Raw genomic sequence first — 25,607 nt, 5'->3', positions numbered from 1 at the left:
CAGCATGAGATCAGCAGCATGGATAATCAGCAGCACAGATAAGTCACATATCACCAATTAAAGTGGCATTATAGTGATTTAAAAAATAATAATAATCAACATAAATCATAATTTTTGACTAAACATTTAAAAACATATATTTTGTGGCATCATTGTTCCTCCATTTATGAATATAACAAATAGAAATTTGACAGAAAAAGGCTAACTAACTGGTTATGTTTTAACAGTAAATGACACATGCATGTGTCTGTTTCAAGACTCTGGTGTGATTATTTTTATTAACATATCTGGGTCCTTTTCATACAGTTGATATATTATTTTAATAAATTTTGTTGTTGTGATGTTATCCAGTAACTAAGGGCTAAGCTACAACACGAGTGGTCCCCAAACATTTCAGCTAAGAACCCACAAAATAACAATGGAAGAGACTTGTGACCTCAGCTATCACTGGTTGAAAAAAAAAAAAAAAATATATATATATATATATATATATAAATATATATATATATATATATATTATTATTATTTTTTTTTTTAATAGTTTTTACGTTTTTTTTTTGTTTTTTTTTGTGGGTACTAGAGATCATCTCACGACTCCCATTTGGCATTATGTAATAAAAAGCCAATAATATGAAGATATTTTGCAGACTTTGTTGTGCATAACATAAAACTTGGGTATAATAACTCAGACACAGATTGTGACTTTTTCATAGTTGACAATTGCAAAGTAACTTTGTGTATCATAACATCAAAGATAAATATGAGAGGAAAATACAGTAGTTCCTCGTTACTTGGAGGTTCGGCTTTCGCGGACTCACTCTTTTGTGGGTTTTCAACGCAAGATTGAACACGACACACGATTGTCAAATTTAATATTACTCACGTGATTGGGATGGTATAGTATAAAAAGTTAAGGGGGAAAAAAATACTTCAGACAGGCACCACCATTTTGTAGTTTTCTTTCTATAAGCCTATACTGTAACACACGTCAAAAGAACTACACTACCCAGAAGCCAATGGTGCTTCAGACTGCTGTTTTCTGCTGAAATGGAGGGAAAGTTTTGCAACGCAAAGTCAGAAGTAACAATCTATTTATTAAGCTCACAGAACTGGCAGGAAAGTCGCAAATAATCCTGAAGCTTCCTGCAGTCAATTAACTACAAGCACATCAACTTGGACGGGGCGGTGGACTTCGTCGCTGCAGGGTAGGTCTGCAGAACTAGAACCGAGCCCAACCGGAATCGAGCTGCTGGTCTGTAGAGCTGGTGAGTCAAATTTTGCAGTACTGTACAGTACATATACGTATGTTGTTAAAATTACGTAGGTTTAAGAGTTGATAACATGTTAAGAACATTGTAAGAGTATGGGAAGGGTTTATAAAGCCTTAAAATATATAGGCTATAAATACTAAAATAAATATAGCATTTCTATTTCACGGTTTTTCACTTATCGCAGTGGTGTGTGGAGCGTAACCCCTGCGACAATCGAGAGACTACTGCGCTTCCCTTTAACTGAATTACACAGAAATGACACCGTAAAAATGCTCAATGTGGGAGAAAATGTGGTGTAAAGTAAAAATATTGACTTTCTCTTATCTCGCTGCCCTCAGTTAAATCCTCTTGACAATGTTTTTAAAAGCCACATGTATTAGATACCTGTTTAAATATTTTCCAGCAAAAAATAAATGTCTAACCTTTTTTTCTCAATGAATAACTTCCTTTATCATTCAGACTGATTTACAGTTTTCCCTCAACACCTTTGTTTATTTGATGCATGCTGAAATGTAACCATTTCTTGGAGATTTAAAAAAAAAAAAAATCATACATCACTGCATCTGTGTAAATCTATAAATTTCTGAAAGCCAAAAATGAAGAATAGATTACCTGCAGTTATAGCATGAGCTCCAGTTAGCTCCCCGTTAAAGCCGTTCTCCCTTCCCGTGAAAGCAGCTGTGGCCATGTGGGCTCCGCCAGGCTGGCAGGTCCTGTAAGCTGAGGAGGAGAAGCCATTTGCTCCATGTGTGCCACCTGGTTCTTGTCCTCCTGATGGGTCCCACTGGGGGGCATCGTCTTCTGGTTGCCGACTATCTGCCATGCTGGAGCTAGCTAGCAGCCGTCAAGATTGGGCAAATGGGATAGGGGCTTGACTTCTGGGTAAGAAACAAGCAGAAATGAAAGGTGAAAATGGGAGGCCTAGCCACCATGTCTGTTATTAACAGCCATGTTACATAAAGGAGACAGTGCACAAGCTTTAGGACACACTGCATCATTCACTTTTAAACAAAATCTCTTTCTGTCAGTCATAATCCCAGCTGCAGCTCTGTACTTCACTGGCAACAGTTCTCAAAGTACAGCTGTGCCTGTGTGAGTTTGTGTGTAGGTGGTGAATCACTGTCCTTGGCTGTTGGCAGGCAGATGACAACCACTGTACAAAACTTTATTGATTTGAGTGTGATGGGTAATGACTCATATAGCCAGTGGGTACGGTAGAAATCTAAAAAGAATAAAAAGAACAGAGCAGATCTTGGATTTCTTTCTCTCTTTTGTTTTTTTTTTCCATTCATGCAGGACTCAGGGAAATAAAGGTGAGCTCTGATTAATTATCAAACCCAGCATCAGATAAATTGAATCATGGAACTATTGTGGAAGCAAAAATTGAAAACACATAGACACATATTTTAAAAAGTAGTATAATAAAAAGGTCCATAATATTATTAAACATAATATTAATAGAAAAGTATAGATATCAGCATAACTTGGGAATTTTGTGATTATGTATAAGTCAGATGCCATTTGATAGATTTTAAAATGTGATATTTCTGTATTGTTAATGTTAAAGAATAGGTTTCATTAGATAGTTCCATCTTGTTGGAAGGTTGAATCTCTATACAAATACTATCCTTTTATTTTTACATTCTTAAAAATCTTTATTGTTATGATGATCATCATCATAAGATGCTCTTTATTGATATGATGATTTATTGTATACGATCTCTCGAATCCTGCTAACAGAAGGTTAGCTATAAATAATCTGGTTAACCTCAAAAGACAAGCTGGCTCTGCCTGTAGGAGTGGTTACACTGTCTGAGGGATCTTGTGCTTTTTGTTTCTTCCTGATCCACATCATCCTACTTAAACCTCTGCAAAGAGCCTCCAGGGATTGACTTTTTCTTCTTGCGAGCACAAACTGTTTTGTTGAATTCAAACACACTTTCTTCACAAAACTTTCCATCTTCATATCAAACATTTATCAAAATCACTTTAATCCTGGTTCTCTTTGTTAGACTCACCTAACAGGCACTCGGGGATCGCTGGGATTTCTGTTTGTTAACCTACTGAGCAGTTCATAGTGCAAAATTTCAATCATGTCCCCAGACATTATACACATAGTTTATGAAGTAGAATAGTTCCAAAACCCATCCATCATCTTTACCCACTTCTTCCTTTTTGGGTTGCAGGGCTCACTGGTGCCCATGTCCAGCAGTCACTGTGCGAGAGACGGGGTACACCGTGGACAGGTCTCCAGTCCATCACAGGGACACATAGAGACAAACAACCATTCACTCTCTCACTCACATCTAGAGACAATTTATAGTTACCATTCAGCCTAACATACATGTTTTTGGTCTGTGGGAGGAAACCGGAGTACCCAGCAAAAACCCATGCATGCACGGAGAGAACATGCAAACTCCACCCAGAAAGGTCCCCGGACCGGGATTTGAACCGGGGCAACCTGCTCACTGAGAGGAAGCAGCTCTACCAACTGAGCCAGCGTGCTGCCCTGAAGTACCTAAATGTTTTTTTTTTTTTTTTTTAACTTTTTTTAATGTGAAAGGCGTGTCGTGCAGAGAGAATACTGATATCATCTCATGTTAAACAGAGTTAGGTAAAATATATTTTGAAAAGCTAGTGAATTGTTGCTAAGAGTCAAACAAAATATAGATTAAATATTTGCCACACATTGCCATTATAGATCTCATTTAATGTCTCATGACCATCAACTTTACAGTGTGTTGGAAAATACTGTTTGTAAGGTGAGCTCTTCTGACTTTTTGTACATAAAAAAACTCAAATACTAACAGAGCCAATATTACACAAAAATGTTACATGAAAGTTTGGCATGAGCCAGACTAATCTCCACTGATCTTGACAATTGAAACTTTATTGAGAGAAAAAAATCAAGCTCTTGTCAAATCCTGAAAATCCCAACAGACGTGCTCTGGTCTAAAGTTTAGGAAAATTTCCAACTGGGGATTAATTCCTGATATTCATAAAACATTTATGTCAGGAATGGTGTAAATGATTACACTTGACCTGCCTGAGTTGCACTATGAACTGGAGTCAAAATTTAGTGAATTGTTTAAATACGCTTATTTTTCATTAAAAAAAATAATACTATTCAAGATTAAATGTTAGTTTAAGTATCAAAAATGTGTTCTTTTCTAATTATTAGATTTTTAAATTTGGGGAGGAAAAAAAATCAAGAAAAATAAACCATTGTTTAAAGTGAGGGGTCAAAGAATTTGTGTGACTTGAGTCTGAACAGCAGATCAAGGAGAACAAAATTCAGACTGAGACAAGGCACCTCATTGATCACATTACAGAAATATTTTCTTTTTTTTTATTTGTGAGCACAAAGAATATGATTTAGTCAGTGTCAGTATTAATATATGTTGCTCACTTTCTTTAATAAAGCCTAATTTCCAAAATTAGAAGAGCCATACATTGCAGAATTGAGACTGCTGTCTGTGTGCTGTCTGGTGATGAAGGTCACTTTGAGCCTTGGCTGGTTTCCAGACCCAGTCAGATGTCTGAGACTGGTGCCCAGGATATGGCTGTGAGTGGTGCCTTTTGAGATAGTGTTGCCTGACTTCCTGAACACCAGATGAACTGTGCATGAAACAGTTGGTGATCTGCATGTAAATGCATGCATTTGTGTATGCCGTTGTATGAAGGAATCAGAATCACTTACAGACTTAAACCCTGACACAAAGTGATTGGTACCACCATGGTGCATATTGCCATAATGTCTGATTATGGGAAAATGCTTATTTCCTGTTCGTGTAAAACAAAACTTGGGTTGCAGTGGGGTTATAGCCAGCAACCAAGCCTTGCAGTTGTTCTTCATTTAAAAACAAACATGTTGTTTCAGCCAGTGATGATTTCTGATATGGGAGATATAAGCAGCTTCCCAAGGCGGCAACTCATCAAGGGCGGCACGAGTGCCCGGCCCCGCCTCCGCCTCCACCTGGCCCCGCCTCTGCTCTCCCTTTCAAATAATAAAACGCATTATTTCATATAGTCTGTCTAGCCTATTGGTTTCCTATCACCCACTTGCGGGGAGCGAACTCCCTCCGCCATGTGCAGGGTGTGTAGCTTCTGCTGAGGTCTGACACACAGGTTGTGAAAGAAGGGGAGGATGCAGGGGATTCTCTCGTCTCCCTTGCTGGACCATGGATGCATCTGACCGCTAAACAAATCACACCAGTTATTGCTCCCAAACAAAGATTTCATTCATATTATTGTGAACATAACCAATAATCCACAGCTTATTTGTGTGAAATGCTGAAAAAAAAATGATACATGAATAAATCTGTACTCCAAGGAAGGTGAATCAGTTTAGGCTTAAGTTGTTTTGACTCATATTGGGCACACATGGAATTACACACATTGATGATGGACAAGAAAAGGTCACATCCATCAGATGCCCAATTAAGGAAAAAGAGAAAAGAAGAAGAGGGGAACAAGCAAAAAAAAGGTATTTAGCTGTGTCATCTCTTGGAGCATGAAAGGTGTTCCGTTATGCAGTCTGTACCCTGTTGCAAGATAGGCTTACAATTCGTAAGTTTAGCTGCTTAGCACAACATATTTGGCTTTCAGCAGAAAATGTTACAGTTTTGAAGAGTGAAATTCTGCTAAAACTAAACTACTACATGGGAAAGTAATATTAGTCTACAATAATTACTATAGGCAATGATGTAGCCAGAGGGGTTGCTCGCCCAGGGCACCAAACAGGCTAGAACCACTCCTGGTTACAGTTTCTGATATACATAAGCTATAAAAAGAAAAGTAATAATAGTCGGTTTCAAAAATTAATTAGAGGTGCAGTTGAAGAATGTAATAACAAGAAACTGCACATTGCTCAGATAATGTTTTAAGGTGAAAGCATAAAATATTTGATTTGTATTCTGTGCAATGCAGTAGACAGCAGGTGAGTTGTAAATGGCAAAGAGCTTGTGGCAGTTTGCCAGAAAGGCATTGATTAATACTGATACTGCAAGTATTCACTCTGTGACAATGATTATTGACCAGACACAGCACTGAAACTTTTAGTATAATTAACCTGCAACCCCAGACATGACTGAATTTGTTGGTCCACTTACAGCTCATTGAATCGATGTTTAATTTCTTGTAAAAAGGGATTCAGTCATAACCAATTGTCTAATGTATATCTGCATGCAGTTAAAATATGATAAACAAAAATGTGAAACAAAATGGTTTTATTTTTATTTTACAAAGACATGGTAAAACAGTATGGGCAGATTGGTGGATACCCTTTAAGACTAATAATCGTTGCATTATAGTCAGGCTTCAGACTGTCTGACCTTTATTAGCATCACGGGTGCCTTCAAACTTTTCAGCCTGCTTAAAGGGAACACACATGCTATGTTATTTTTATTGTGTAAACCACACTGAGCATGGAGCAGAGAAAGCAAAGGTGAGAGTTGTCTAAAGAGGCTAAATATATATATATATAGATTTTCATATTAAAGGTAAAGGCTACAAGACCATCTTCACAGTCCAGTACATCATTTCCTGAATGCATGGTGAATCATAACAGGCTTTATTGAAGAAGAACAAGGAGGGCTCCACTATTCACAGAAAAACACACACAAATTGGCAAAATCAATAAATAAATCGTGTTGACAGACCCAAACGTTTCTGACTTTTTGCCAAAAGTCACATCAAATGTGTTTTATCTTTTTTTTTTATTATTATTATTTTGTTAGGCTACCAACAAATCTATTTGTGCCTGTAAGAGTGTTTCTAAAAAGCTGAAAGCCTAAAACTCCATATGAAAGTAAAAGTAAAATAGGAGCATGAGGTCTTCATACCACTTCACATTCATGAAAAGCCCTGAATTTATACTGCTGAGGGTCCAAAATACTCAGCTGCAAAACTGAAGAACACACTTTACCTGATAAAGTAGAATTCCTGTTCAAACTACGGTTCAGCTGTCAGTGGACAGTAGACTACAAACACAGCATCAACAGAGGAGTCTAGACAAAACACGCACACACTTCATCATCTTCAGAGGAATGCTCGTTCCATTAAAACTGAAATCTGTTCATTTAGAGAATAGACTAGAGGTAGTCTATTCCTTTTTATTATTACTAATTTAAAAAAATAAATAAATGATTTTAGTTTTTTAGCATTTATTTTAACTGTCAGTGAAACATTGGACATTTTTAAATATTTTTATTCTTTTACACTTTTTTTATTTTATTAATATTATTAACCTTTAACCAGGCCAATCGTGTTGCCACACAGATCTCTTTTGCAAGGGAGGCAGCATAACACGCATGTTTTTGGACGTTATTTTCTTAAAAGTACTCACAGTGTTTGGTTTCTAGTAAGTCCTACTGTGCCACTTTGTATTGTTTTGGGGATTTTATAAACTGGCATAAATTAGCTTGGCTATCAGTAGACTATACACAAATTACAGGCTGTTCTTGTATAACAACTCTTCAAAATAATTACAACAATTAGCAAAGCAAAATAAAATGGCAGCCTCATGGAGCCATCAGAAGACTCCTAACAATGTTCGTGCATATTCAAGTAGTTTATTCTGAGCAGTTTCAAAGCTGTTTTTCAATATCCATGCAGAACCGACACGCAGTATGTGACCATTGTGTAGAGCTGAAGTTAGATCGATAAAAACTGTCTGAAAACATCAGCAATAAAATCTGCCACATGATGTAATCACTAAGCTAATTAAGCAGTCCATTTATCTTTTCCATACCTGCTTCTTTTTCTCCTTTGGTTGAATTTCTTAGCACTTTAAAATTTCCCTCCCACCTGTTTTCTTCCTCATCCTCACCAACCTCCACCTCCTACCACTAATGTTCCTCCTACTCACTCCTCCACCTTTCATCAGGCTTCAGCACTCTCATAACAGTGCTCTCTATTGCCTCGTCTTCCTCCTACGAACCGAGCACTTTACATGCCGCCATCTCACGATGTGTGCGTATGTGTGTGTGCGAGTCACACAGATGCTGCAATGCAGGCCTGTCCTCTGAGGGCCATATCGCTGCAGGAGCCAGTGAACTAGGGATGCAAGTTCTTGTGCCTCCAAGTGTGACTGTGTGTGTGTGCTGTGTTCAATCATGACTTCCCTGATGAATGTTTAAAAATGCAGCCTCACTGATGTCTACTGGCATGTAATAGCCTAAAAGAAAGGTCATGTTTGGAAAAAAATACTTTGACATTTTGGTAAACATTACTTTCTGCATTTTTTTATTAGTTATGAAAGTTTTAAACTATTCTTGCACATGTACAGTAAAGATCAAGTCAGTAGAGGGTCTGGTTAGTTTAGCACACATAAAGTGTTAAAATAATTATTAATTGTAATTTACCAGAAATACAATCGTATTAAAGTTACATGTATTTATTTTTTTCTATCAGAAGACAAATATTTGCAAATGACCTGAGAACAAGAAATTAGTGGAAAGTGATTAGTTAATTTGATTATGGTAGCCTATTAATACATTCATTTTACACTGGTTGTAAATAATACAATTATTATACATCAACTATTTATTTATTTAATATTTTTCCTGCTTGCTCTTGATAAGGACAGATGCTTTTCCCTCCTGCTCCTGCCTCTCTCCTGCTTTGCTTTTTGGCTTGTGATTCCTATCGGAGCCTCTCACTACATATCCTTCGAATTGTAAATTATGGTTCTGGTCAGCTGGTCTCTCAACGCAATTGAAAAAATTTTCTTGACGAGAAGACAGGGCGATAAAGAGCCCTCATGCCCTGAAGGGACACTCCCGGACGGACTGTACTGAAATGTGACGTACAATGCGACTACATAATTGGATTTATGATAACTGGATTTCTGCTTTATGGAGTTGGAGGGTATCTGGCATATCAATGAATATGGAAGACGGTGGCAGTGGTTCTAGCAATTGTAAAGCTGCCTGCCTTGTATGGAGGAACATACTGAGCGGTAAGCTCTCACACTCATATGCTACATGAGCTGAACCATAAGCTGGATGCCATTTCTGAGAATCGCAGGCCACTTGCAGCTCCTGGGACTCACTGGCGTGAAGGAATGGACCTTGAAGAAGGCTACAAGCTCAGTCCAACAGTATGATCACAAAATGTGGCTGTTTGGAAAGGCCAGTGAGACGTACCAGCAGAACTATGAAGGCAGAAATGGAAAGTCAAGCAGAGGCTGCCTGACCCCTGTGTTATCTGAATTTGGCTTCCCCACTCAGCCTTGAATTGGCCAGCTATCTCAAACTTCTCCTTGTTGTTTATGTGAATGAGAAGCTCTGTTTACACCTCTCCCCCCCCCCCCCCCCCAATCGCTCCCCTCCTGAGGACATCTGTAGATCTGTGTCAGAGTTGAGCCAGCTGATAGATACTGTGCCATCTTTATCAGGACTATGGAACTTTCTGGCCGTCTCTACGGACAACTCACTGCCCTCATCAGCCTCCTCATGCATAAATGTATCATGATGTCATCAGTGTGTTGCTGTTTCATGTGCTGAGATCTTTTTTTTTATTTTTATGCAAATTTCACAGTGTCCCATCTAGAACACAGTATGAGATTTGATTTTTTTTTTTTTTTTTTACACCTCCACTCCATCTTGTGTTTATTTTTCCTTATCTGGAAAAAAAATTAAAAAGGCTGCGCCTCTCAAGGCCGGCGGCCTCAGTCACCTCCGTCTCCCCATGTCTGTTTTGTTTATGTTTCTCTCAGACGGGCTGTACTGAAATATAATTTCATTGCTCTTTGGTGCAATGGTAATAAAGCTGATTCTGATTCTGTGAGATCATGTTAAATATGTTCCTAATAGATGAGATGGTTTAATGTAAAATGCACCTTTAAAGGACCAAAAATATTCTCCTCCATGAAGAATGGAGTTCTCAAGTCGGGAGGTAAATATGTTTCTCAGCTATCTCAGCCACATTTTAAACACAACAAAAACCTTCTTAACCTTTGACCAAAAAAATCTCTGACACGTCACCTTAAATAATTTTAAAGGTTTTGGCATAAAGGGATAAAATATGTAAAGCTACAATAATTAAGTCTCTAAGCAGCATTAAGTGTGTTGAATAATCCAGCAGTGTGTGAACCGTTGTGTCTAGGCCTTAGACTTACACTGCAACAATCATGAGTGTAATTTAAAAGAAAAGTCCAATTTTTGAAGTGATCGTCTGTTTTTCAGTTATCAGTAGTTATTACCTTATTAGTCATGGCATCAGTCATACAGCACAGAGTATAGAGAAGGAGACAAAAGCCTTCATCCAGGCGAACCTAATGCTTTTGGCTAGCCAAACACTACCCTTTTTTCAGGTTTATAAAACAACTCTTTCTCCAAAACAACATATTGATGTGACGCATGCATGTTAAACCAATACACTTTCCCATGACACCTTTTGTTTAGTTCATGACTTTTGTGACCAAACAACGCTTGTGTTACTACACAAATGTATGTGTGAGGAGCATGAGCAGTATACATGCCGATGGTGCCGAGGCTGCTGAATGTATCAGTCTATCAGGAGTTTAATACACTTTTGGACTGACTAGATGGGCTTACTAGTCATGTTGTAGAACAAACCAGTACATCACACAAATAGCCTACAAAGAACATACATGATTTGCTCTTAATTAGACCATATTGTTTTCTTTATAAAAGCTATTTAGTACATTTTGTTGTGTTCAAAATCAATCTTGTAACTGGATCCATCATAAATTTGCATTAAAAGATCAGAAAGCAATTAAATAAACAAAAACAAAAACATTCGCTGACCCTCATACAGACTCTTTTCTTGCCATCCATTATCAACCTGAATACCTGGAACTGTCTTTCTCCAAAATAAAGAAAACAAAAGGAGCCATGAAAGCGTGACTGTCTTTCTGTGGGTCTCGGTGTTGATTGTCTCACTAAAGCAGCTCTCCTCTTCCCACTCAGTACCCGCTTCCCACTCATTGCTCCTAGCAGCCTGCACTCTCATGTACATCCACCCACACAGCCATTTCATCTGTGGAGGTAGCAACCATTCTCTGTCTCTCTTTTTCTCTCACTGTAAATGTAACTTTTTCTCTCACCAACAGACAGTCATCACATCTCAAAGGCTGGAAGACAGATAAATGTGAGTCTCGGTAGGATTAGTTTGATGCCGTATAGGCTTTTTGGCTGGTTATGACTTTCTAAATCCGATGCACAATATGCGCAATGCTGGCAGGATGATGAGAAGTAAAGCATTTCTTTTAATACTGCCAGAAATCAATGTGAAGTAGTCACATGGGAAATTTTAAAAATATCCGATTGCTTTTATTTACTGTGAGCAGAAAGAAAATATTAGACCGGATGACACTTATGTGTACACCTTTCATGGTGTCTTTACCTCTTTAGGTGATTAGGGATGTTGGATGAGGAGTCAATCTGGATCTAAATAATCTGAACACTACTTAGATTACAAGATTGTTGTTGAGACGTCCTTACAAATACTAAATGCCAAGAATGAAACAGTCCCAGTTGAACCTGTTATGAAAAACAGATAATTTAATTCAAGTTTGAATGACACATATCTGTCCATTTGAAGAAAAACAAAAATTTTCCCTTGGGGAATAGAAAGCAATCACAGTTTTTTTTTTTATTCTGAAATACAAAAACATGATTATTAGAGCAGATTTTTTTTTCTTCTTTAACTGTAGTTAGTACACTAAAACTCAACATAAAAATAAAAAAAAATCTCTGCCTCTCCCAGCAATTGTAGATCTTAAAATGACACAAATGTGTAAGTTTACAAACAAGATTTTTAGTTTCACCTAACAATGACATTTTTGTGAATCCATCAACTACTTCAGAGACGCTGATCAATAAATATAGAATTCAGTTCATGCTTTGTTTACTGCAACTTTGACACATAAAACAACTTTCTTTCCTAAAAAAGTACTTTACTAAGACTGAGCTATGGCTGTTGTACAATACTTGCACACAAAACACACAGTCAGTGTTTGATTAGTAAAATGATATTTAAATCCTGACTGCACTCTTCATAAAAGCCTGCTAAGTCTTAAATCTTGAATAGCTGATCAGATAACAAGCCTCATGTTTGTTATGTTGTAACAAAAAACGATGCACGTATGTAGCTGAATATTCTCGTCAAATCCATTTCAGTGTGCAACTACATGTTTTGTGGTGCCCGGGCTGCATGGTGGAGCAGCTAACTATGTTGGCTCACAGCAAAAAAGCTGTGGGATCGAATTTCTGTTGAGGCTTTTTTAGGGAGTTACATGGTTGTATGTCTTGTGATTTTGTGTTTGCTCGAACAAATTGTTGAACCGTTCAGTGGACCTCTCAACTGTGTGTGTGTGTGTGTGTGTGTGTGTGTGTGTGTGTGTGTGTGTGTGTGTGTGTGTGTGTGTGTGTGTGTGTGTGTGTGTGTGAAAGAGTGCACAATCACTCATGCAGGCACTTGTCTAACATATCATTCATTCTTATGTCTAATTGGTATCCCTTTATCAAAGCTGCATGCATAATTAGAACGTTTGTTGTTGTTGTTTTGTTTCTCCTCCTTCAATCTGTGGGTCTTGCTCTGATGTGGGAGATGTATCATTCTTCATCTAATCTGTCTTTGAGAGGCTCTTCGTGAGTCATTACGGTCACACAAAATAAACACTGCTTCCATTTATTTTGATTTCTAAATAAACAAATATTTTTGTTTGCTTGCTTTTAATTGCCATTTTAAGAGGATAAACCTAATTAGATTGTTTTGTTGTGGTTTTGTTTTTTCCCACAAGAGTGTGGTGAAGGAGCAGATGGACGCAACAACATTGTTTTTCTTTACACTCTTAGATTTTATTTATTTTTAGAAAGAATAACATTACAATTAAAGCCTTTTACCCCTTTAATCTTCATGAAACTATAATGCTATAAATAAAAGTCATATTTTATTTGTTCATTAAAAAGATTCTATTTTATTTGACTCGTGCTCAGTAGGAACTTTCAAACAGCTGTTTATTATGTGAAGACTTTGCACATGTGTTGGAATAAATGGTTTACATTTTAACATTTGTTAAACAATTATGAAAGTGTTTTACAATGTGTTGTTTTTTATTCATTCACACTCAGTGGCAATGCAGCAGTTAATAATGGCTGAAATGATCTTCAGTCTATTATTTAAATACTATACACACCAATCAGTGCCCTGAGAAAAACACAGACAGACACATGGACAGACAGGAAATCTAACTACTGACCTTCCAGTTGGTGAAACGCAGCTTTAAAACATGCACCACAACTACATGTCACATTAGGTATAGAACTGTTATCACCTCATTTATATAAGATTTCATTAAGATATAACGCTATGCTGATGACAGTGTTATGTTAGTCTAAAGTGCACGCCTTTGTAGGGACACATCAAGGTTTTTCTACCATCAACTTTTATTCTTTTGATACTTTGAAAGTAAGACTGACTCTTATTCCCAAAGCTGGACAGTACGAAACCATGTTACAAAAAAAAAAAATGAATAACAAAAATCTGTTATTGTAATTAATTGCACACCTGCTATTATGATTTCAACAAAGATGGAAGGCCCTTTGTATGAGAACCTTTCCATCTGACCTTTGAAATATAACATCTGAGCATCTCTTCCTAAAAGGGAGGATTCATCCTGCAGTCTAACAATATGGGAAAAAAACACCCCATTGTTCCTCAAGGACTCTTTAGCCATCCCACGGTAGAAATTATTTTTCTGAACAGTTTAAATTTCTGAGTTCTACAGAACACAATTGAATGTTTTGCTGTAAAACTGCTATGAAATAACTTGTTTACTTCCTTCTTCTTCAGCCTGGTACTCAGTTAATTATGCATAAGATAAAACTGCATAGACGTTTTAATTATCCTGCTGTTATATTGAGCATTTATTTTTAATAATGTTATTAAAGTGCAAATGAAACAGTAACCTGAAACAAAGGTCCACCCTTTCTGTTTTGATTGGGTCGCCCATCAATATTGTAACGCCCTCTAAGTCAGAGAAAGTTACTCTGACGTTTAGTTTAGAGCAGTCTTGGGGAAGCTTTTGAAGAAGAAAGTTCTAGCAATCGGAAATTTATGCCAGAAGATAAGAAGTTCATGCAGAAAAGAGACAAGTGTTCCAGAGATTTATCTCGTGTTTCAAGGAAGCACCAAAAGGTTCCTTGTCACCAGAAGGAGAAAACGCAGCCCTCCGGGAGCACATCAACTGACCCCCATTGGGAGCCAGATAACTATCAACTCCAGATTTAAGCTGATGTCCAGTGTCGAGGGATATCCCACCTTCGACGCTTAACTCATCTCAAGAGAGTCCCTGGTAACCCTCGGGCGGTTGAACTAGAACTTCAAATCGGTAGGAAAAGCTGCTCCTTCTCTCTGCTGGTGTCTGGTGCTCAAGATAAGAAGTTGTCCAGTTTAAACAAAATTCATCATTATTAATTAGAATTAAGTTTTCCTAAATTGACAAATCACCTCTAGCCAAAACACTTCTTTTAGTTAACTTTATAGACTGAGATATTTATCAAGATCACCATCTAAAAACAAATATTTGTTTGCTTGACACTATAGTAAAGGTGTGTCTCAGTTTAACTTTTCTGTAATAAATGCACTTTGACAGTCATGACAGCTGCATTTCACTTGGGTGGCACGGTGGAAAGCAGTTAATTTGATGTTTGCTCCATGAGTTCCGGAGCAAGACAAAGGTGGCTTTGTATGGCAAGCCAAGTGTCTCATTAATAGCCACTTGTACCTATTAATGAGACACTTGGCTTGCCATATATGGCTAAAATGATACTGCTCAATATTTCTAATGTCAGAATGAATGAAATTGTCAGATCTCAGCCAAACATTGGTTATATAAATATGGGGGAAAAAAACAAATGCGTCACTTCACTGTATAAGTCACAAGCATGTTAATTTATGCAAAAAAAAACTGTGACTTATACAGTGAAAAATTTGGTATTTGTTTCAACTTAATGTAACCAGTCAGAAATGTTGACAATATGTATGGTCCATATTAGAAATGAGAGCTGTACTGAGAAATCATACATATTTTTTACATTTATTACTAAAGAAAACTGACAAGCTTTTTATATAAAGGATGTTAGAGAAGGCTTACAAAAGAGATAACCTTGTTACAAACTGTTATGGACTGGAGCCATTTGTTTTGCATGAAACTGCAGCTGCAGGTGAATGATTTGCTGGCCTAACCTTGCAGTAACATGTGAGAATGGCTGGCCTCTCCTGACTTTTACCAATGGGCATCCCTCTGCTTCCTTTGTCCATCCATCATCTTTTACCTGCTTCTTGTTGGACTATTTGTCTCCTGCTCCTCCAACCACAAAAGAGGCCTGTCTATTTTAATCCAGCTCTCCTGTCAATCAGGGCCACTGTGATTTAAACTGAGCAGCTTGCCATTTGGTTTGGGTGTCTTGGTGTTTTAAAATGTTTGACCTTGGCTTATTTAGTACCATTTAGAAATATAAGATAATTTATAGCCAAGTCTAGAACTGTGTTCAAGTGTTTGTCCCTGTTTTGTTTTGTTTGTTTCTAAAGACAGGTTTAGAAGTCTTACTTGTGGAAATCCTTGTTTTGATTTTGGTGTAATTTTGGTTTAAGGCTAAAGCTTTGCTGTTAATCATTCATTTGTTTAAAGGGTTGTATCAGTTACTTTTCATCCCACTTTAGTTCTTAATCAAGGCTGTGTCATTTTTCTTTTTACCAAGAGATTTTGGAAAATACAATTTAACATAGTTGTTTGACTTTATTTTTGTTAGTATATTGCTTTTGTTAGAAGTTACAGTTTATTTGTAAATCACAATTTTTGGTGATTAGTACTTTAAAAGTATCCTCTTTTTGATATTTATTTGTTAAAACTTAATTGGCCAAATAATAAATCACTTTAATAAATCAAAGACCTATTCCCACCTGCTTTTAATGTTACCTCCCCTTTTCCTGGCTGAGTCGCATTGTAACACAAACAAACATGAACCCTCAGCTGTCGTCATCAAATCACTATCTTCTTTTGACAGCAAGCAAGAGACAGTGAGATGCCAACTCACCATAGTGATTGTAAGCTCAATCATCCAGGTAGATAACAAAAAAGGTAAAATTGTGTCAGCTGGACCAGTTTCTTTAAGTGAGAAATGTTTCATCTCCCATCCAGAGGACTTCCTCAGTCTACGTCCTGCCAACCAGGTCTGTCTCATGTGTACTTGTAGCCTTCACTGCTGTGTTTCAAGCCAACCTCCAGTTGTAATATCAAAGGTAGGCTTTTAACATGTGCATAGCACACTCATCCAAAACAATCAGTCATCATGTACAACAATCAAATGTTTTAGGCCAGATGGCCAACTTGCTACTCACAGAAACAGCCTGAGGACAACTAAAGCCAAGGTCGTTCAGAAAAAGATTTGTAAGCTTAATCATCCATATAAATAACCAAAAAAAAAGATTAAATCGTGTCATCTATGGACCAGTTTCTTTAAGTAAGAAACGTTGTGTCTCCCATCCAGAGGACTTCCTCAAGCTACGGTCTGCCAACCTATGGGACAGATCTGGTTGGCAGGCCACAGACTGACAAAGTCCTCTGGATGGGGGACGAAACATTTCTAACTTCAAGAACTGTTCCAAATGACACAATTTAACTTTTTTTGTTGCCACCACAGTGATGTTTGTCAACCTTTAACAACGGACCACATAATAATATAACCCTCATCAATCTTTTGAAACAAGGTTGACTGAGTCATATGGTTAAGCAAAGTTTTAGCATTTAATGTCTGTGATCTCTGCAGAATTACAGAACAAATTTTAAAAAAGTCATAGCTCATGTAAACACAGATAATGTCAAGTTAAAAAATAAAAAAAGACAACATAAAACTGCATGTTTCTGGTCATAACTTCAACAAACAGTAGTCAGGTTTATTCATCTTTTGACAAGACTCCCTAAACTCCATGATTTATGTCATACTTATAAAATATTGCCTTCTAACTCCTTCTAAATGAACCAAAACCAAAGTGCTTGTGATTTCGTCATTTTTTGATCTACAGGTATATTCTAAAAAATGATGTTTTCAGAGCAACTGATAATGCAGAAATGAACAACTCATCCACTCTTACCTCCACCAATATCCAGCCCTGTCAGTAAGTCAGATATATCATAGAAGGGACTTGCTGTAAAATCTTCATTAGCACAGAGTGTACATGCTGATGAGAGCTGCTGAGAGAATCAGCAGTGCCGAGAGCCATTTCGTCACCATATTAGCAGATGTGTCTTAATGTTCTCATATCACACTGAATAAAGAGAGACTGCTGGGGGAGAAGGGGGAGTAAGAGATGGTTAGACAAGTGGGAAGCTAAAAGAGTCAATTAAAAAATGTGTGACAGAGGACTGAACTGTAAAGACTACTGCTGCACTGTTTAAAAATAATAAATATGAATCATCTCAAGACTTTAATTTGCTTAGATCACTTTAAAATGTAAAACTTTGGCATCTGCATGTACATTTTCAATAGCAGCATATTTTATATTGGAAAAAAGTTACATGCACTACTGTTGCTTTATACATTAATTTTAATAATCTTTTTTTTTTTTTTTTGATGGGGGGAGGGGCAACTGCCTTGAACAAGCATGGATGTTTTTATTTGATTTTACATTCAAAAAAATAAAATTTCTAAACATCTGAATTCTGTATGTCCAGGAAGTGGCCAGAAAATTTGTGCAAAGATATGGATTGATTTGTTTTTAATATGTTTTTCATGAACAGCAATAAAAGACTATAAACATTACTTTATTAGTTAAACTAATAATTTTGTCATTATAAATCTCCTTTGACTTGTGGGAATCTAATGTTTCTCACGAGGTGAACCTTATAAAGCAAAGTTTCTGTCTTCATTTAAAGGACTTGATAGTTCCATCTAATCTTTTTGTTTTATATTGTAATAAAATATATTTTATTTCTTAGGCAACAGCAATAACTGCAAAAACATCAGCTGCTATTAAAAAGAACAGTACATCACTCTGCCACAAACTACTATGTTTAAATAATCCTTGTTCATCACTTAGTTCCAACAATGTGCATTTTCTACACAAGATGCTGTTACAAGGGAGTGGTGGTGCAGAGGTTGGGGGGGCTCCTCCAACCCATTGTGTTGGATGTGCCCAAAAATTCTCCAAAGGGAGGGTACCAGGAGGCGACCAGTAGACATTTAGATTAGACACTTGAACACCACAGCTGAGGAGGTCGGACTGAGTACATAAGATTTTCTTCAAGCTGAAATCCCTTTGTGAAATCATGATACAAACACAATGCTTAGTCATTCAGTCTATTGTCCAATTCTCATTCAGCATCGAGATAAAAATACAAAAAAACATTGATTTTTCTGCTCTTGCTGCTGCTTTTGGTTTTATTTAAATGTCATTTTTAACAGAACTCCACATATGAGAGTGAAATGGCACTTTAATGTTAAAAAACGGTATATAGGTTAAAAGACTTTTCGAGTCGACAGATTTTACATGTTCTGTGTCTAAAATGGAATTTATCTACTGCAAACAGAACACAAATGTACAAATAACCAAAATGCAGTCATCTAAAGTTGCCCATTTGTCAACAATATTTAATTTAATTAATAACAAGGACCTTTGAAGCTATTATCAGTATTTAAATCAAACTAAAATATGACATAATTGCTGTATTCTGTTGTGTACCGCATGTTTAACTGAACTTATTGGATCTACAAGAGCAAGTATGCAAAAGAGGTTTCTGTATAGCAATAAAAGTTATCGTCCTTCTTATCCAGAGTGAAGATGCTGCTGCTTTTTTTTTTTCCTTATGGAAACTTGCATCTTTAACACAAACACACAGCCCGAATATCTGATCTTGCAAACACACACATCCTGATTAGGCACAAGCACACACACTGTAAAAGTGCTTTGATCTGCCTCCTGAGACTGCACATCCAGCACTCACCTGTCAGCCCACATTTAATGTAATCTGTAGAAGTCTAGTGTGTGTGTATGTGTGTGGTGGTGGTGTTTGGGGGGGGGGGGGGGGTGTAAGCTTTGCCATGCTAAGAAAATGCAAGCATCGCATGTGTTGCAACTAGACCGATGTAAGGTGTTAAAAATGTTGCTGATTATTCAAGGATTAAATAAAGAATAAAGAGATTTCAAGGTCCTTGAGTCTTAAGAAAAACTTTCTACTAAAAGTTTGACTTTGAGTCATGTGGTTCAGTAAAGCTTTAATACTTAATGTCTGTGAACTTTGCAGAATCCCAGTCTTTTCCCTGCTTGTATGATGCTGCAGTGTCAAGGCATCTGTTTTGGATTTGACTGCAGATCTATGAAGGAGTCTAGGGGCACAGGTTTGTTCAGATGGTCATTACATAATCCCTGAAAGTTCTGAATGACTATTGATGGGGTTTCTACAAAATTATACTTTTCACAAATCCTACTTTGTTGACCCGTTAACCTTCCCAAAAGACATTGACATTTGAGCTTTTTCAGTGAAACCATTTCAGGCAGTAGAACTGTCGTGATGTTTGCTCAACATATTGATTTTCTCCTCAGGAGAAACTGTTGTGGCATTTTATCTAGTGCCATATCACGGCAAGCGTTAAAAGTTTTCATAACTTTTGTGTATGAGAAGGAAATCAAAGATTAGATGTGGGTTTTATTGCCAAAAACTATTATATAATTCAAAAAGACAAGTGCCAACATGCTAAAAATGCATGTTTGCAGTATCATTGCAAACATGATTTACAGGATTATTCATGCTTAATATGTGCTAATATGTTATCAATAAATGCTTCTACAAGAAATACAACCACAAATTAAACTTGGAGTGCAACATTCCCTCCATTTATTTTAAACTACCATGGCTTTTCCATATGGCAGCTTCCAGAGAGCATTAATGAAGGTAATTGTTCGTTCTATGAAAAATCTGTGCTATCTCATCAAATGTAGCCAGAGCTTAAGCTAAGCAATTATTCTTCTCCATGGCCTCACATTTATCATCTCTCCTCATTAACCTACATTTACACAGACACACTGGGTGTGGAGAGCTGCTAGAAAAGTATTACAGTGTCTGCAGACATTCCGTTTCTAAAAAGTTACAACTCAAATTTACCAAACTGTGGCTTGGTTTAAGAAGGTTTGAGAGAAAAGTTTAGATTCAAGTTTTAGTTTCAAGTGGAAAAAAATGACATCACTAATCACAAATATTGAGCAAATTCAACACCGCAAGTCTATATAGTCTGAATCTTACAATAAATATGTGTCAATGATGCCAGCGGAACAGCTTTTGCAACTATTGACCAAATTCAATTCTTCTCAGTCAAATACTCATGAGGTAAGGGGCTGATTTACTAAAACCAGCCTTCTTCATCTGAGCGGTATGGCTTAGAAGAGTAAAATGTCACGTTCTTGAATGAAACTTATGCTTAAAAAACGATGATTTGACACAACAAATGTCATCGTGTTCAACCAAAAGCTCAGCTCCTCTCAGTCTGTCAGTAAATGGATGCTCCTTGATGACATTTTGCTCCCTGGATTTTGGAGAATTAACAGCATACATTTAGCAGCATCAAAAAACCTGACAAAATAAAATGCTTAGAAGTTGACACTGGTGTTTAAAAAAATGGTTTTAAAGTGTTCTTAAAGTTGTATGTCAATTATTGTTGACATGCATGCTTTCCTTTAGAGTAAAAGATAGTAAAACAAAAAAGGCAGTTTGAGCATCAAATGGGATTAAAGATAAACGATGAATAGGGGGATAAAAAGATGCAGAAGACAGATTTGCAGAAAAATAAAAAAAATAAAAAAGATAAAATAAATGAACCAACCGTGAGAAGTGTGAAGCGTCTGGGACATTACATCACTCTTGCAGTGGCCAACAATGTAGAAACCTATTTGTAAGTTCACAGACACCAGTGAGTTTTGTTTATCTACAGTATATTGCTCTTACTTAATTATAAAAAAATTGGTATTCAGAAATTTAAATGCAAATTTTAAACTAAGCATCATGATTAATCTGAATCATAAAACAGATCTAAAACAACTAATATGATTTCAGAGCATCACAGAGTATTTGTGGAGGATGGTGAGAGTTGTTAGCTTGAAGTCAATTAATCAGTTTTCTACTTTTTAATGAGTAATGTTTATGACCGTGTCTGTATTTTTTGTGCATGTATGTGGGTGTTTGTTGTGCTTGCAGAACACCTAGTGGACATACTGTATATTTTTGAAACTCTTTTATTGTCATCATTGTATATGTATAACTTATTAGCTTTTGGGGTCACATAGGTTCAAGACAGCCACCACAGCAAAGCAAAATTAGCAAATACAGCAAGTGATACGTCAATGTCCCCCGTCACTGAGGGATTGTAATAATGAATCTTTGTAGTTTTAGACATGGGTGTTTTTCTAGACAGACATTGAACTGGGAATGCAAGTAAGCCTTAATATTTTTGGTGCAAGATATTAAAGTGAGCAGGAGTTACACCATGTAGAAGAACATAGGTAGAGATTATGATTATTAATATCATCGTCAGATGTAGCACAGAGTGACAGATGGTGAATGAAGGGAGCAGTTTTATCCATGACCAGAGCTAATGGTGGGACCAGGGGCTGGCCAATGGTGGCTTTGGCTATAGATTAATCTTTGGACACCCCGAGGGCTATCCAAATCATCTAACTATGGTTTTAGCAATATCAGGTGTGGCCTGTTCACACACACAAACACACACACGTGTGTGTATATGGTGGTGGCCATCTTGGATTTTGATGTGCCAACCCAATTTTCGAAAGGAACCTTTCTTATGCTAACACGCCAAAATGGAAGTCAGTGCCCCACTTATTTTCTAACATCATGCTCACAACACAGATAGACATTTATGGTGGCAGCCATTTTGGATTTTGATGTGGACACCTCATTTTCAAAAGGAACCTTTGTTACATGTAGGTGTTGCCACACACAAAATGAAAGTCAGTATTTCACTTATTTTTTCAAGCTATTTTGCTCACATCCACAGACAGACAGATGGACAGAGGATATTTTAAATTCCCTCCATTTGCTCTGCAACGGGACAAAAATGGCTATAAATTTTACAGATATTGAGCTAAAACTGGTGTGGTCATAGCTGAAAATGATTCTTAAACATATACTCCCTAGCTTTATCACATCTTGCAAGATATTGCAATATCACAATAATTTATGCTTCACACAATTTACAAGGTTTGACCATAACAGCCATAACTCCATGCCTTCTCATAGAATTGTTTTAATTTAAATCTCTGGCATAAAAGGCAGCAAGAGAAATGCATTCCTTCAGAGATGCTACGGCATTCATTTGTTCTAGTTTTGCGGTTCATTTTCCCAAGAGCTTTCATTTGATTAACTAAACAACATTTTCTTGTGATTTGTTCTGTCAGTTGGGTTTGCCTTTTCTTTTTGTTTACTTCATTTTTTTTTTCTCGATGTCTGTCTTTATCTGTTATCAGACATGACCTCCAGATCCCTGCAGTCTACCTGACCCGCTTTTCACCAAGCAGTAAATCATCTTAAGAGGTTCTTTTTCTCCCTTTGTCATATTGTTGTAGTCACAAGTCACATTGTTCCTGCCTCCCTGTCCTCTACATCTTAATAACAATTAAGATAAAAATCAATATAAAACTGCAGCGTGCCCAGTTCAGAATCCCTTTCCTTTCTGGTTCAGCAACCAGCTTGTGTGATGAACGGTGGGGAGCAGAGAGGAGGTTAAACAGAACGGAGAAGGTCAAAAAGACCTGCTGGGAAATGCCACTAACATTATCCTTCACGACGACAGCAGGGAAGAAAGTCAGAGGGAAACCTTACAAGTTTTCACAACATATCCTCAGCGTTGTGCTTTTATGCATGTTGGTAAAAGCTGACATCGCACGGCTTTGCTTTGCTGTGTATTTGATGGAAGAGATGAATGGTTTATAAAATAAAAGCCTTTTTTCATACTGTGTAGCCTAAGTGTGCAAACATACACTCATATTGATCATAATTTTCTATAATATTGAGTTGAAGTTGTAGTTATTCAAATTCAAAAATACTTTATTAATCCCAGAGGGAAATTAAATGTTGTTGTAACTCATCATCCTGGTTTCATTAAAGAGTTGTTCTAGATGCTGATGGCTGTGGGCAGGGAGGATCTCTTGTAGTGGTCTGTCTTATAGCAGATCTGAAGTAGCCTCTGACTGAAGACACTCACTATAAGGCACCAATTCATAAAATAAAACCAGTCACAGAAGTATCTGTGCATAGCTTTAGTTTAAATATGTACGTTTTAGTAACTTCTTTACATTTGTTTGGACTGTAACTTGAGGCTTAGTCATCCTAAAAAGGCAAACCCTGTTTTTGTTGTTTTCAGACATGTTAAAAGGAATTTGTGTGTGTGCATGTATATGGGTATGTGGGCGTGGATAGGTGTGTGCACATTGGGTATAAACTTTTTTCTGTGTGTGTGCGTGTTCAGTCAAAGCAGATGGATTTGCAGATGTGGGTTTGGTTTGCAGGGGGCTCTGTGTGTTCAAATGTGCATGCATGTATGTGTGTGTATATGTGTAAGTACAGTATATATATATATATATATATATATATATATATATATATATATATATGTGTGTGTGTGTGTGTGCGCGTGTGTGTGTGTGTGTGTGTGTATGTATGTATGGATGCACAGATTCATATTGGTGTTGATACACCCTGTGCTGTGTGCAATGCTTTTGACATGTCTGGAATTAATCAATACAATAAAAATAAATAAACCCTCCTCCTGCCAACTTTTTAATACAGTTTAGATTTTTTTTTTTTCCCAGAAGAACTCAACTCAAAAGCAAAGACACGCTGTGTTTAAATTTGTACATAGTTATCCTGTGACAGATAAGAAAATACAGAAGTGCTTTAAAGAGAAATGCTCACTGATATGCAATGGGGACAAGACAAGAAAATACACTTCCACTCATAAAAGCAACTCAGATGAAAATTGCAGCCTAACAAGAAAGAGGTCATTTAGGATTAAGCTTTACCTCGGTTCTAATGTACAGCACAAAACAGTTAGCTAAATGTAATCAGTATATATTTTTAAACTTTCATATCCCAGACAGCACAGCAGGCTTCATGCAGATTAGTGAAATGATATATTCAATACACTACTTGATGTTTATTTGTATCAGCTTCAAATAAATCCTTGTCATGGTCAGTAAACTGTACAAACCAAACTGTAGGGCTTTATGCATACAATGTAAAATGTCAGAAGACTGATGACCTCTGGTTTTACAGGCAAAGCATTTGCATCAAGTCTATTTTTGATTTGTCACTTCCAATTGGCAAACTTGTGGCCAGACTTAATAGAAATTACTTGTAGACCAACTCCAGTTGATGTTTGGGGATGGAATGTGCCATTTTTTTATTTTTTTTGCACCTGTGCCATGTGGAAGAGCGTCAGACTGAGACACCGCCTGGCGTCTAGACATGTCCACACACAGACACCACCATGAAAGCTTGTAGTTTTCAGACACAAGCTCTCAGCATAAAATCACTCAATTTAAAAACATAGTCATCCTGTGGCAGGCATGAAGACGATTCAGAAGTGCTTTCAAGTGTTATTGTTGCTGACAGAACTAATAAAACTCTCAACCAGCTGTAGATCAAACTGTACATTAGCCTATATTCTTTAATTCTATTTAAATGGATGTGTTCAAGTGCATACACACACATTCCAGTAAAGTGACAAGGACTGTCTGATGAAGGAGTCTGCTTCTGGTCCTACGTCGAGACAACAGCTGCGTCTGTATAAAATGGGCACAGTGACGCAGCATCTTTGCAGAAGCACCCAAGGACTTAAGTGAAGAGAGAGAAAAAACAGAGTAAAGAGAAAACCAAGAGAGAGAGAGAGAGAGTTTAAGAGACTCACCTGCCTAGATGAAATTGTGTCTGCGGCTCAGGAGACAGAATATTATCCAAATCCTGAAAGGATGGACAAGAGTGAGGGGGAAAACAGGGAGAGAAACAGGGAAAGGTGAGGATTAGACTTAGAGCAGCATTTTGAAACAACACTCTCAGGAAAGGAGCCCAAAAAACAACATTTCTAAGAACTCCTGAGATGGAAAGAAAAAATGATGAACAGTAGTTCAGGTGGGAAACAACCGAGCTGTTCAGAAATCACCTGACGAGTAGAAGGAAGCTGTGTGCTCGCTGCTGGTGGCAGTCCAAAAAGAAGACAGAGATAATGTGACAGCAAGAAAAACAAGCTTATTGGAGAGAGTGGGTGTTGGTGCCAGTTAATGCCACATGTGCAGCGTTCT

The 25,607-nt window shown here is 37.1% G+C and overlaps 1 protein-coding gene across 1 annotated transcript in view; it reads right to left on the bottom strand.

The window, feature by feature from the left end:
• map2 (microtubule-associated protein 2) overlaps positions 1-25,607 on the bottom strand; it is a 96,735-nt gene that overhangs the window by 44,243 nt on the left and 26,885 nt on the right. The window contains exons 2-3 of the mRNA XM_037686137.1: positions 25,217-25,269; positions 1,884-2,149 (exon numbers count right to left, since the gene is read on the bottom strand). Of these exons, the coding sequence (XP_037542065.1) occupies positions 1,884-2,094 (211 nt within the window). The 5' untranslated portion in view covers positions 2,095-2,149; positions 25,217-25,269. The remainder of the gene's footprint in view (positions 1-1,883; positions 2,150-25,216; positions 25,270-25,607) is intronic.

The sequence above is a fragment of the Nematolebias whitei genome, chromosome 13 (assembly GCF_014905685.2).
Source record: "Nematolebias whitei isolate Nwh7 chromosome 13, NemWhi1, whole genome shotgun sequence".
In the NCBI taxonomy this organism is placed as follows: Eukaryota; Metazoa; Chordata; class Actinopteri; order Cyprinodontiformes; family Rivulidae; genus Nematolebias; species Nematolebias whitei.
Note: the sequence above shows the minus strand (reverse complement) of the source record. Positions and strands in the feature narration are given on the sequence as shown.